This window comes from Leucoraja erinacea, chromosome 22, assembly GCF_028641065.1.
Source record: "Leucoraja erinacea ecotype New England chromosome 22, Leri_hhj_1, whole genome shotgun sequence".
Classification (NCBI taxonomy): Eukaryota; Metazoa; Chordata; class Chondrichthyes; order Rajiformes; family Rajidae; genus Leucoraja; species Leucoraja erinaceus.
Window position 1 is genome coordinate 25,910,708 of NC_073398.1, and position 12,052 is coordinate 25,922,759.

At 46.0% G+C, this 12,052-nt stretch overlaps 1 protein-coding gene across 1 annotated transcript in view; it reads left to right on the forward strand.

The window, feature by feature from the left end:
* LOC129708055 (golgin subfamily B member 1-like) overlaps positions 1-12,052 on the forward strand; it is a 65,062-nt gene that overhangs the window by 6,313 nt on the left and 46,697 nt on the right. Inside the window, 4 exon segments of the mRNA XM_055653599.1 lie at positions 331-483; positions 2,189-2,344; positions 4,824-5,021; positions 5,305-5,442. Of these exon segments, the coding sequence (XP_055509574.1) occupies positions 331-483; positions 2,189-2,344; positions 4,824-5,021; positions 5,305-5,442 (645 nt within the window).

The window sequence follows — 12,052 nt, forward strand, 5'->3', positions numbered from 1 at the left end:
TTGAGGGTTGATAATGTTTGGAATTGTTTATTCCTGAGATCCGTGTACGTTCGGTCAATGAATATGTTCAAAAGAAGACAGATTTGGGGGCCACTAAAGGAAATGAGAACCACAAGTGGGAAAGTAATGTAGAAGTTTAACCATGCTTGTATTAAATGGCAACTTGGGGGCCCATTTGACTTGGCCTAATATTATTTTGTAATCCTACCGACCTATATACAGGGCAGTGTTTAAAGGTATAAAAGTATTAGCAGATTCCCCAGTAGGCTACAGCCATATATTAACTGCTTCTGATTTCTTCTCATGTTTGAGCTGCTGTTTTGTGTGCAGGAGACCAGTCACCAGTCTGAACTGGAGATCAGTGGTGAGGCATCAGAAGATGTGGTGGAGCGCCTGGCACACACTGAACAGTTGGTCATTCAACTTAAGGAACTTATACGTGAGAAAGACACTCAACTACAGAGTAAAAATGTTGCATTAAAGGTATGTTAGGACTTCAAATTTTGTCTGGAGTTTTAGCCCTAATCCTTTTTGGTACTCTATCATGCCCATTATAATACCCCCCTCTTAACTCATTGACAATTATATCAAAAACTGTGATTTGATAGAAGAGGTTCTTCTAAATAAAGCAAAATGCAGGAAGATCTGGAAATATTCAGCAGGTCAGGCAGCATCTGTTTGGAGAGAAAAAATGTTAATGCCCGAGGTCAATGATCTTTTATCAAGAGATTAGAATTCTGATATCACTGATTGGGGATTCCCACAAGTACTGTGCCAGAAAAGCTGCAGAAAGCTCTGCACAAAAGGATTTGGGGTTGATCACGCATGAAACAAGAAAAAACCAGCACATGTACCCAGAAAAAAGGGAAGACAAATAGGATGTTGCCACTTATTTTAAAGGGGTTGCAGTATAAAAGCAGGGATGTCTTGCAGCAACATTACAAGGCACCAGTGAAACTACATCTGTAATACCTGGATAATTTTTGTCTCATCTTTAAAGAAAGGATTTAATGACAAGGCGGTTCTGAGAAGCTTTACTGAATGGTCTCAGGTATGGAGCAAGTATGTCCTGCAAGAAGAGTTTTAAAAGGTTGGAGCTCTATTCATTGAAATTTAGAAGAATGAGAGGTGATCTTATTTGAACCATGTGGGATTCTTAGCTCGGTGAGAGTGGGGTAGTGGGTTTGGCAGGGTAAATACCAAATGGATATTTATTTGCATGGGAGAGGCCAAAACCTGAGGACTTGATCGCAGAATAAGGGAGCACTACTTTAGCAATGAGTTGAGATTAGAATTTATTCTTTTAGAGGGTTGTGAGTCTTTGGAACTACTTGCCACAGAGACTGTGAGGGCAAGAGTCTTTGGGTATATAAGGCTGAGAGAAATAGATTTCTAATCAGTAAAGGGATCAAAGGTTGTAGAGAAAAGACCAGAAAGGGAATGTAAGATCAGCTATGACAGAGAAGCCTCAAGGGACTGAATGATCTATGCAGGTTCCTGCTTCGTATGCCCCCACCTCTACCAATACAGTGTCATTCAATGCTGCAAGAGTCTTTTCATGATTGCATCTCTCCCAATGTATCTCTCCACATCTTCTTCAACATACCCAACTAAAATTATAGATCAAATTTTTATGGACCATGGTTTTGGGTTTCCCCAAATGAAAAAACTTGTTTTCTGATATTAATCTGAAGGTTTTTTAAATGTTTAGAAGACTTCCATCAAATTATTTCTAATATTTTCTGATATGTACTATTTATAAGCCTGCTATCATATTTCCAAATCTTATTTGCATCTTCATCAGAAAATTTATGAAAAATATGTTTTATAATAGTGTCTGGAGCTATCCACTGCACCTAAGTGTAATTTGGACCTGAACCCCCCCCCCCCCCCCCCCCCCCAACCTTTTTTCCTATCATCCATCTTGGTCTGTGTTATCCTACATAAAGCAGGACTTTGTAATAAAACAGAACTGCAGATGTCGGTTTACACCAAAGATAGACACAAAATACTGGAATAACTCAGTGGGTCAGGCAGCATCTCAGAAGAAAATGGATAGGTAATGATTCGGGTCAGGAATTATCCATTTTCTCCAGAGATGCTGCCTGAAACGATGACGTACTTCAACATTTTGTGTCTATCTAGAGCAACACCATTTAATAACAGTGAATATGGAATAATTTCACAGGAGGAAAAGGAGCTCTGTGATGCCAGACTATCAAAGCTAAAACTACAGGCAAAGGCAAAGGTTGCATCATTGAATATCCGGATTGAAGAGCTGCAAAAGCAGTCAACTTCCTCAACATCATCGCAACCAGCAAGGACCGACGAGCATGGTGCTGAAGTAAGGAGGTGGATTTGAATGCATATAAGAAAATGTTGTGATGACTGTCCTTATGAGTTAATACTTATGCACAAGAAATGAGTTAATGGAATCTGATTCATAATTTCAGAGTTTTCTGTTTTACTAATTCCAAACATAATACATATATTTTTAAGAATGCGACGAGAATCAGAGTGCAGAATCCAGGATCCCATAGTGTTCACACAGGGAAAAGAGTGTGAGCAACATCAGAAATAGGTGATGCTAAATAATGGTTGATACAATACAGTGCACCGACCGCCCCCTGGTACATTATACACGTAACCTTCTAATGTGGTTTTGGAGGAGAGATAGGAGGTTAACTAGAAAGTATCCTATACTGCCAACATGGTCAACAAAAATGGCATTTTTATGGAAGATAGCCATCAGTGACTTTTATTTTGGAGCCCGGTCATGGAATTGTACAGATACACACCCTTTTCAAAATGCTTCCCCTTGTCCTCTTTCTATCAGTAGCAACTGATTACTGAAATTACAAGTGGGTAAAGGTGGAATCAGAATGCGAGCAGATTTTCTTTTTTAATCTTTGTACATGACCTGCTATGAAAGGATTAAAGTTTCTTGGATTCTGTTCTGTTTACTGTCATCTTCAGTTTGTTAATCCCTCTATCACTTCATCCTGTGGCTCTTGACAGATGTTTGTTAAGATTAGGAGGCCGTTGGTTGCCGTGATTCAGTTTAAAACTCTGTTGAGCAGGTGGTAGACTCAACGATATCCTTATCATAAAAATTCTGTTAGCTATGCCTCTAAAAGGCAATTCAGCTCTCGCCCTATCTCTTTAGCCATCCCCAGTTCGGAAACTTCACTTCATGGCGTACCGTTCAAATGCACTACATGCTGTACCCTTTATACTTTATCTGTGCACTGTGAACACCTTGATTGTATTCACGTATGGTCTTTTTTTTGGGTAGCACGCAAACTTTTTTTTTACTGTAATCTACTAAACTAAACAGATTTCATGTGAAGGTTATCAACATAGCATTGGTAAAAGTGGAATAAATCTAACTTGGAGTAAGCTAGAGCCATCAAATACTAATCATGGTGCGATGCTGTGCAGGTGACCACTTATAACAATAGCTTGGGTACACAAAAATGCTGGAGAAACTCAGCGGGTGCAGCAGCATCTATGGAGCGAAGGAAATAGGTAACATTTCGGGCCGAAATTCTTCTTCAGACTGATAGGGGGTGGCAGGGAGAAGGAAGGAAAAAGGGAGGAGGAGGAGGAGGAGCCCGAGGGCTGGGGGATGGGAGGAGACAGCTCGAGGGCTAAGGAAGGGGAGGAAACAGCAAGGGCTAACAAAATTGGGAGAATTCAATGTTCATGCCTCCGGATGCAGGCTCCCCAAGCGGAATATGAGGTGCTGTTCCTCCAATTTCCGGTGTTGCTCACTCTGGCAATGGAGGAGACCCAGGACAGAGAGGTCGATTGGGAATGGGAGGGGGAGTTGAAGTGCTGAGCCACCGGGAGGTCAGGTAGGTTCTTGCGGACCAAGCGGAGGTGTTCGGCGAAACGATCGCCCAACCTCCGCTTTGTCTCACCGAGCTATAACAATAGCTTGTCTTGTTTAATTCCCCGGTGACTAAATTAACAATTGAGTAAAGGTAGAATCAGTTTGGGAGCAGATTTTTCTTTAACCTTTAATTTGACCTGCTCTGAGAGGATTAAGGTTTTTGGATTCTGCTCTATTTACAGTCTGGTGGGATTTACTGATATTTTCCCCCCACCCATTTCAGCTATTGGCTCTTGACTTGGAAACATTCAAAATGATTTGCTCTGGATGGTCTAGTTACACATTTTATAAATTGAACCACAAGCTGGTACTGAGTAGAATGACCTTATCATAGAGTCATACAGGATGGAAACAGGCCCTTTGGCCCAACTTGTCCATGCCAACCAAACTACAACCAAATGGGACGTGGATGTACCTGCCCGCATCAGTAATAACTTGGGCCAGGATAGAGTGAGGGTGCTGCAATTAAATTTTATCTGATCTTTATTTGTCAAACTCGGTGAACTAAATATTACATAAAACTGCATAACTGTACCTTGATATAACACAGGATAGATATTAAATAAAGATACTTTTACAGTATCCTGCTAAACATGCACAAGACAAGTAGAGTCGTGTTAAGTATAGACTAGTGCTCTCTCTTTATAAAAAAAATCAACATTTCTGGGCAGACCATGATTTAAATAGAAATTAAAATTTATGCATTGCTGCATTTCATAAGATGCTATTCTCCGATGTGCCATTTTGTAATATACTGAAGTAAAATGGGGAACTGGATCAGAATTCTTAAAGCACATTTCACTTAATAATACTGAACCACTGAAGTCTTCTGCTTGGCCTTTTTAGAATTTACGTTAAATAATTATACTAAGCTATGCCGTAGTTCATCTACATTGAACTTGGTTTTCCTCTTAAACTACTTTTACAGGGGAGTGTGGAGCATCCATTGTATGATGAAAATGAGCAGCTCAAAGGTCAACTTCAGAAACACCAAGAGAGTTACAGGTCTCTACAGGCAACTGCTGAGAGTATGAAAGAACAACTTCAGGCTACTACTGAACGTCTGAAGCAGAAAGAAGCTGAACATGCACAAGAGGTAAGGGACATATTGCTGGGAAAGAAGAAGTAGAGCATTGGGCAATATATTCTCTCCATTCTGCCATTAAATATTCACAGGACAGGTTGAACATTGGTCATTTCAATCTCAGGTAGTCATTTTGAGAGTTTATAACATTTAGTGAATTATGAATTCAAGAGAATGTTATGGTGTAGGAATTAATTTGAAAAATAAAACATTCAGACAAATTGTATTCAGCACCTGTGCATCCGACCTCTCGGCCCAGATAATAAGTCTTTGATTCTTTCTGTAGCTCATGCTCAGCCTTTGATTGCGCTTTTATTCACAACAGCTGCTGTCGGGCATTATCTTAGAACACACGCACCGTCAGTGTTGTAGCAACCAGCGGAAGGAGCAGCACCGCGGGGCGGGGCAGGGGAGGAAGATCACAGAGCGCTCCGCCACTACACGACGGAACGAACGAAGCTGGGTAGAGAGTTAACGTTCTAGCGGTGTGTGACAAGGCCCAGAAGGTTCCAGCATCACCGACCGTGTGCAGTTATACGTCTACACCACGGCAGACAGATAGACGCCCAGCTTCCTTTGTGCACAAAACGGGCGCAAAGTACACAAACTAGCCACAACATTGCCGGCATCTACACTAGCGCAGATCATAGCCCTCACAATAGGGAGGGACTTTCTCTCCAGGTTCCGTAAAGCCCCACTCCTGGAACCGATGGGGAAGTTCGTCAGGGGCATTGGCATAACTACGAAAAGGCATCAGGACGGAGACCTCACCTGCCATGGGGACAGCTAGCTGGGTTCAACTCAACGAAAGTGGCATCGCGTGGTACGCGGCGAGTGGGGGAAGAAGGGACCGACATATAATGAGACGAAGCTATCCGCATAGCGTAGGTCAGGAAAGCCGAAGTTCAGTCCATTTTACCTCGACGTGACAGAAACCCAACCACGTGTGCGCCACCAATCGGGACCGGTGGCCTTCTGCGGTGTCCTGCGCTTTCCGCAACGGAGACGAGACCTTCCACGAGTGGGGCTGCAAGGGTCGGACTGGTTTCATTCACCCTCGGCAGACTCACGGTCCCAATTAACGATTGACCAGGAAGCAAGAAAGGCTACCTTTTCGACCACAGAAGGTATGAGCAAATGTTACGGTGAGCGGGGCACACCGCGTTGGGAGCTGGTTTTTGGTCGGGGGCTTGATAGCCCTCGGGGGTGCGCACGGCCGTTGTTCCCACGCGTCGGTGCCAAACACGAGAACGGACTGGACACGCGTGGTGAGGATCTCGAAAAGATTATAACTCAGGGAGAACTGGGGAGCAGGGGGACCCATTTATCGCAGATTAATTACACATTTTAAGGAGCCATTGCCTACACATTTTCACGGACACCTGCAACATTCGTGCATTGTAAAAGGAGCAAAGCGAACAAGGGGTGGTTCAGATGTATCAACATCACAGATATTCCTGGGGGACGTACCACGAGCGATCGGAAGACTGCTCATTGGCAATTAAAACCTGTATCGGAGACGACGTCATTATACTCTCATGCGCTTCATGGAATAATTTCCTTCAGTGTAGAACATGTCAGACCAACATCGTCCAGTTTAGAGACCAACGAACCGGGCCACACGTGGCGGGTGGCCGTAAGGAGCCCACGGTGGAAAGTGCGGGGTGCAAGTATGCGGGAGAAAAGGAGCAACGGCAAGTCCTAGTGGATTTTGGAAAACAGGACGCCTTGACGGGGTAGGGTTTAAGAGAGAGAATGAGCGGAAGTTGCAGCAGGACCTGAGAGCTGGGAAGGAGTGCCGGAGGGAGCAAGCCTTGATTTTGGTAATCGTAAAGGGGGTTCTGCGGTTATGTAAAGCCAGAATGGGCAATCGTGCCTGCCGCTTGGGTCTGCAGTCGCAAAAAGGCGCAAGATCAAATCAACGGGAACTGTGACTCTGAGAGCTGAAAAGTGCCACGGAGACACCTGTAAGGGGAAAACAACGAGTACCGAGAGAAGTCACTGGACGCTGAGCCCCTGCACAGCTCATCACGAACGCGTGTGTTAGCGCACAAAACGAGCTGGGCAGATACAGGACCACTAAACGTCTGCAAGACCGCGGTGTGAGAAACAAGGACATTGGATGAGTGACGGGCGTGGGTATACAAAACGCGCGAAAAGTCGTTGGGCAATAGAACTTGCGGCAAATGACGAACACATGTCACTAAGAGAAGGTGATCGGGTCCAGTGCGCGTCCCTGCCGTTCGGACGGGATCAGGAGCGGTGACAGAATATGTGGCGAAGTGAAGACGGGAAACGTTGAGTGGGGCAGGAATGATGGTCTATGCGAAAAGCCACGCTTGTTTTCCGATTAGGAAAGCTAGGCATAACAAAGGTAGAGTTATGATGTGTATTGGACTGTTTGTTAGATGAGCGAGACAGTAGAACGGGACAGCGTTCGGATCGAATCGCGGTGACAGATCTTACCTGGAGGTGAAGGGAATACAACATGCAGTCGGTATGCGGCAATAAAAGTGAAAGTTGATGTAACTTGTACACAATAAGAAGGGCACAGGGAAATATAGTGGACCCAAATTAAAAGAGTTAAGACGTGTGACCCAGGCAGATGGGGCAAAAAGCCATGGGCCTCACTGTATAGCGTATTGGATTTCCTAAAAGACGAGCTGGAACTTCAACTGTATGGATCATGATCAGAACGGACATGCTGGTAGTGGTTCGAGGGGTGGCGGCTGGGTTGCGAGGGCACCTGTGTTGAGAAGGAACTGGAAGAAAGGGCAACAGAGGTGAGGATCCCAAGATGTAGATGCAGGGCAACACACCAAAGAGGCTATACAACACATTATAGAGAGAAATTAATGCGGAGACGCGGTGTCGGACGATCGAGCAGGCTTGGAGACAAAGTTTGGGGACGTTCGTCGAACCACTGCGTTCAAAAGGACTGAGGGTCACCCATTTATTCCTGGTCTGCTGCCAGAGGATGCAGGGGAGCCGTGCCTCCGTTATACCAAACCCCTGGGGTGTCGGACTAAAAACAGTGCGCTGAGTTTGTGTGGTGGGTAGGACAAACAAGGGTGCGTGGCATAATAAACGTATAGGGTGTTGCAGACGCGGGGTAAAAAGAACCAGCTCGGCATATCTCCGACACACCGAATAACTCCTGTCCGTGCAAGATAGGAAGTCTGTGTGAAAGATAGCCGAGGAGATTATTAGTATGGTCGGTGTCAGTTCTGGACAACTTCGTGTGGGTGTGCCGCCAGGGAAGACGTGAAGGGGGATGGCATTTGTGATCCTTTGATAATTATTGAGAGAAGAGAGAATGGCGAGACGGTAAAGACCCTGCGCTGGAAGGGAGCAGGTTCCGGGGAAGATGAAGAAGATCTGAACGAATTGCCGATGTGAGCCTTAGGCGATGACATGGGCAATGATTGGAAGATATGATAAACTTACAGCAAGGTTGTGGATGTAACGTGGTGACGAGCAGATCCAAATATGGCTTATATCGTCGGTATGACTCCAGGACGCTAGAGTTGTCTCCGACCCACATCATAAGGCAGGCTACCTACCAGCGGCAACGACCAAAAATGATCACTAAACTATATCTGACAGTTGGGAAAGAGGGGGCGCGTGGAAAAGAGTCAACAGGTAAATTTATAGGGTGTGGGGGAGAGTGGTGGGGGACTCAAAAGAGGCAACAGCAAAAATCCGCTCTCTGCATAGATCCGACAGTCTGCAATGTTGTAGACAGGAGGGACTGACGGCAGGAATCATAGCGCGCGGCGGCCGCCGGGACTGTAGGTGGAAAACTTATTCCATGTAGGGAAGAGACTGCAGACAAAAAACAGAAATAAGAAGTGAGAAGAGGCTTGCTTGTTGTCGCAACACGAGTGGTCATGTCAAAATGCTGCGGAAAGTGACCATCGAGCGGACCTCGGGGGAGGCATGGGCGAGGGAAGTCCACTGGCGGCGTTGAAATACAATAAGACTGGAGAAGAGCAATCATCTAGTCAGGGCGAGAACCGGACGGGGTAGAAAGGCGGGTAAGAGGGGGGGCTTTGGATAGTAGAGATGTGTTTTGTTACGGCACATACTAGCGAACGGGTGAATCGGTGGATGGGGTATGAGGAGACGTACAAGCGGGAGGATACCGGGAAGACCCACCCCGCGCAGAGCGCCGCCTACGCCAAGCGTGGCGGGTGTAAGCCGCAGAGAGACACTAGGTTGTAACGGCAGACAGAGTGAAACCAACAGACTATAAGCCGAAGAAAAGGTCAACATAAATGAGGTGGGGAGCGAGGGCACTGACAATCCCTCATGTAACGCCTCAAGTAAAAGACAGAGCAGACACGGACATGGTACGACTACTACGTTGAAACTGTATCTTTGTGCACTCGGGAAAGTCACGTGAGTGAGCTACAGTGAAGACTTTCAAAGGAAGTACGTGGGATTCAAAACCCGGGTACCAGTTAATACGCACAAGCACTGCACGAAGCAGGGCCAGAAGCCGTGAGGGAAAGTGTGCGAGAGAACACAGCAGTTAGTGTTTAGGTATACAGAGAGAGTTATAGGACAATAACGAAAAACCAAAATCCTCCCTGGCGTTGAAAGCATAACTGGGCGGTTTGTAAAACAGGATCCGCAAAGGGGAACGTCCGGGGTCCTCAGCGGAGGGTAAAATCCGGTGGATGTCGAGGTTCCCTTGGACCAGCCCGCTTGCTCTAAGTAGGGGTCATGGCACCGCAGCCGGCCCGGCTAGGTCCGCCACCCTTTGGGGAATACTTAGTAAGGAAAACGGTTAGTGTTAAGATCCCGGCACAGATCTGAGACAAAAGGACTGTCAGACCCATCATGAAGCAAGAATGTGGATGGGGGAAAACAACTTCTACCGCTAGGCCGGAAGGACGCACTCCGTAGGTACAACAACCAAGTAGGGGGCTTCGATCCTCCAACATACAATCCGCACGGCCGGCCTAGCGTGTGGGCGTACTGATGTAAACTGGATAATGTGAGGTATAAGGAGGAAGCGGGGGTGCACACCACACAGAAGAAAAAAAAAAAAAATCGCCAGGAGTGTCGGCGGGGGAGACCCTAAGAGAATCGCAAAACGGGAGTAGATGTGATCAACCGAAAATGGCACGAGCGTAAGTGTGTAGAACAACGAGCACACAGAGAAAAGAGGAATACCAGCGTGAAAAGTCTAAAAGACGGAAAAGGAGAAAAGTCGAAATTAGTGGAGTCACCATGGAGGGAGTAAACTGAGAACGGAGGACGCAGACTAGCTCTGCCCAGGGGGTGGCAATATACAACGACAGACGGACAACAAACCAACGGAGGCTCAAAAATAAATCAGTTGCCGGTTCCAAAAACATAAAGTGTGGGAACCCACCGGAGGCCCACCGCGCAGTGAGTACTTGGACACACGTAAAGTGACGTACAACACAGCCCACAGGGGACCGCCAAAATAGTTAAAAGAGAAAGGTGTCTAGCCGTAGGGTTGGGTACTGAAAGACCGGAAGCCCCTGAGATCCGAAAGTGAAGAACAAGACACAGTATTAAGAGGAAACGGCAAGGCAAGAGCAGGACAAGTATATCGCCAAAAGGATCGCAGAGAATAAATATAACCAACAGGCACACAGCCGGGGCACAGTAAGTATGGCGAAATGGGTGCACAAAATAAGTGGAGGGTAGACCATGGGGTGCAGCGACGGGGAATAAGTGGTGCAGTATCCCTAAACAAAGGAGTTGACAGAGCGAAACGCTGTGCCAATGTAAAAACAATCAAAATATGACAGTGCTGAGTAGGTCCAGTGTATACAATCGCAAGAGAGGGCGCAGACTCTGGATAGAAGAGTACACAAGTAGGCACGAAGTAGATAAGAATCCAGATAGGCGTGGAGAAATAGAGTCAGGTCGAATACCGCAAGATAGTCTGAAATCCGGGGGGACTATGAGGAAGAAAGGGTGCGGGTGCGATAGCCAACCTCAAAAGTAAAAATCACCGAGATAGAAAGCCGGTTGCCAAGTGTGACCAGAGATTGCAGGTGTAGGGGTGCATGATGGGGTGGTGCTAGGCCTTACCGTGAAAATCATATTGGGAAGCATGGGGGTGAACAGGCCTTGGGGCTCTACCCACACATGTCGTGGAACATTGGGAACCAATGCATAAAAAATGTAGAAGGCCATCGCACGACCATGAGTGCCAAGGACTATCGGCGGATTGTTGCTAGGTACCGAGGGGACTGTGAGCGGGAAGAGCAGAGAAGCATAGAAACCGAAAAATTCCCCAAGAAAAGGGGGTCCACGTGAGGCGATCGTCGTACCTGACGCGCGGGAGCCGCTGCTTAAAAAAAAGGTGGAAAGGAGCCTCTGGGTCTTAATACACCAAGCCACATACTGGGTAGATAAAAGGGTTTTGTTTAACCTAGAGGCACAACAAATCTATTATCTGCGTACCATAAAAATAATGCTTGATGGAAGTTTTACGCAAATGAGATATTGGGGGTCCAAAAAACATTCCAATTACGTGTTTCGTTGAAGGTTTTTCGATAGGTGCGGTGTCCGCCACTAAAGGGTGGTGTAACAGTCTGTGCCTGGGTAGTAGGGCAGCTGATAGAACCAAAATAAAATGAAAAAAAAACTACAACCATACAGACACGACGTTGTGCCGGATATTTATAGCAGTTAATTCTTAAATGTGTCGCATAATCCGATTTATGCCACCCATGTTGATATAAGATACTGCCGTTATGTTGTCGTCATAATTCTAACATGCACGTGATCGCATACCAGATGCATATGCTTTTACGCCCATAAAATGCGGCGGAGCTTTCCAAAAAGGTTATGTTAGGATTGGTTACGGTGATAGACTGTGACTGTGCCAAATATTGTCAACCCACCACTGAAGTTCTAATTTGGCTTCAGCGGGTAAATCCATTTTGCGATCATAATGCCCCCTATGAAGGCGTATAATGCATGAGTCCTTGCTCTTTGGAGATTTTGATAATGCAAGGGCCCATGTTGGGCAGCCGGAAATGCTGCTACTATAGAGCCAATAACTCTGGCTACATGCCGGATTC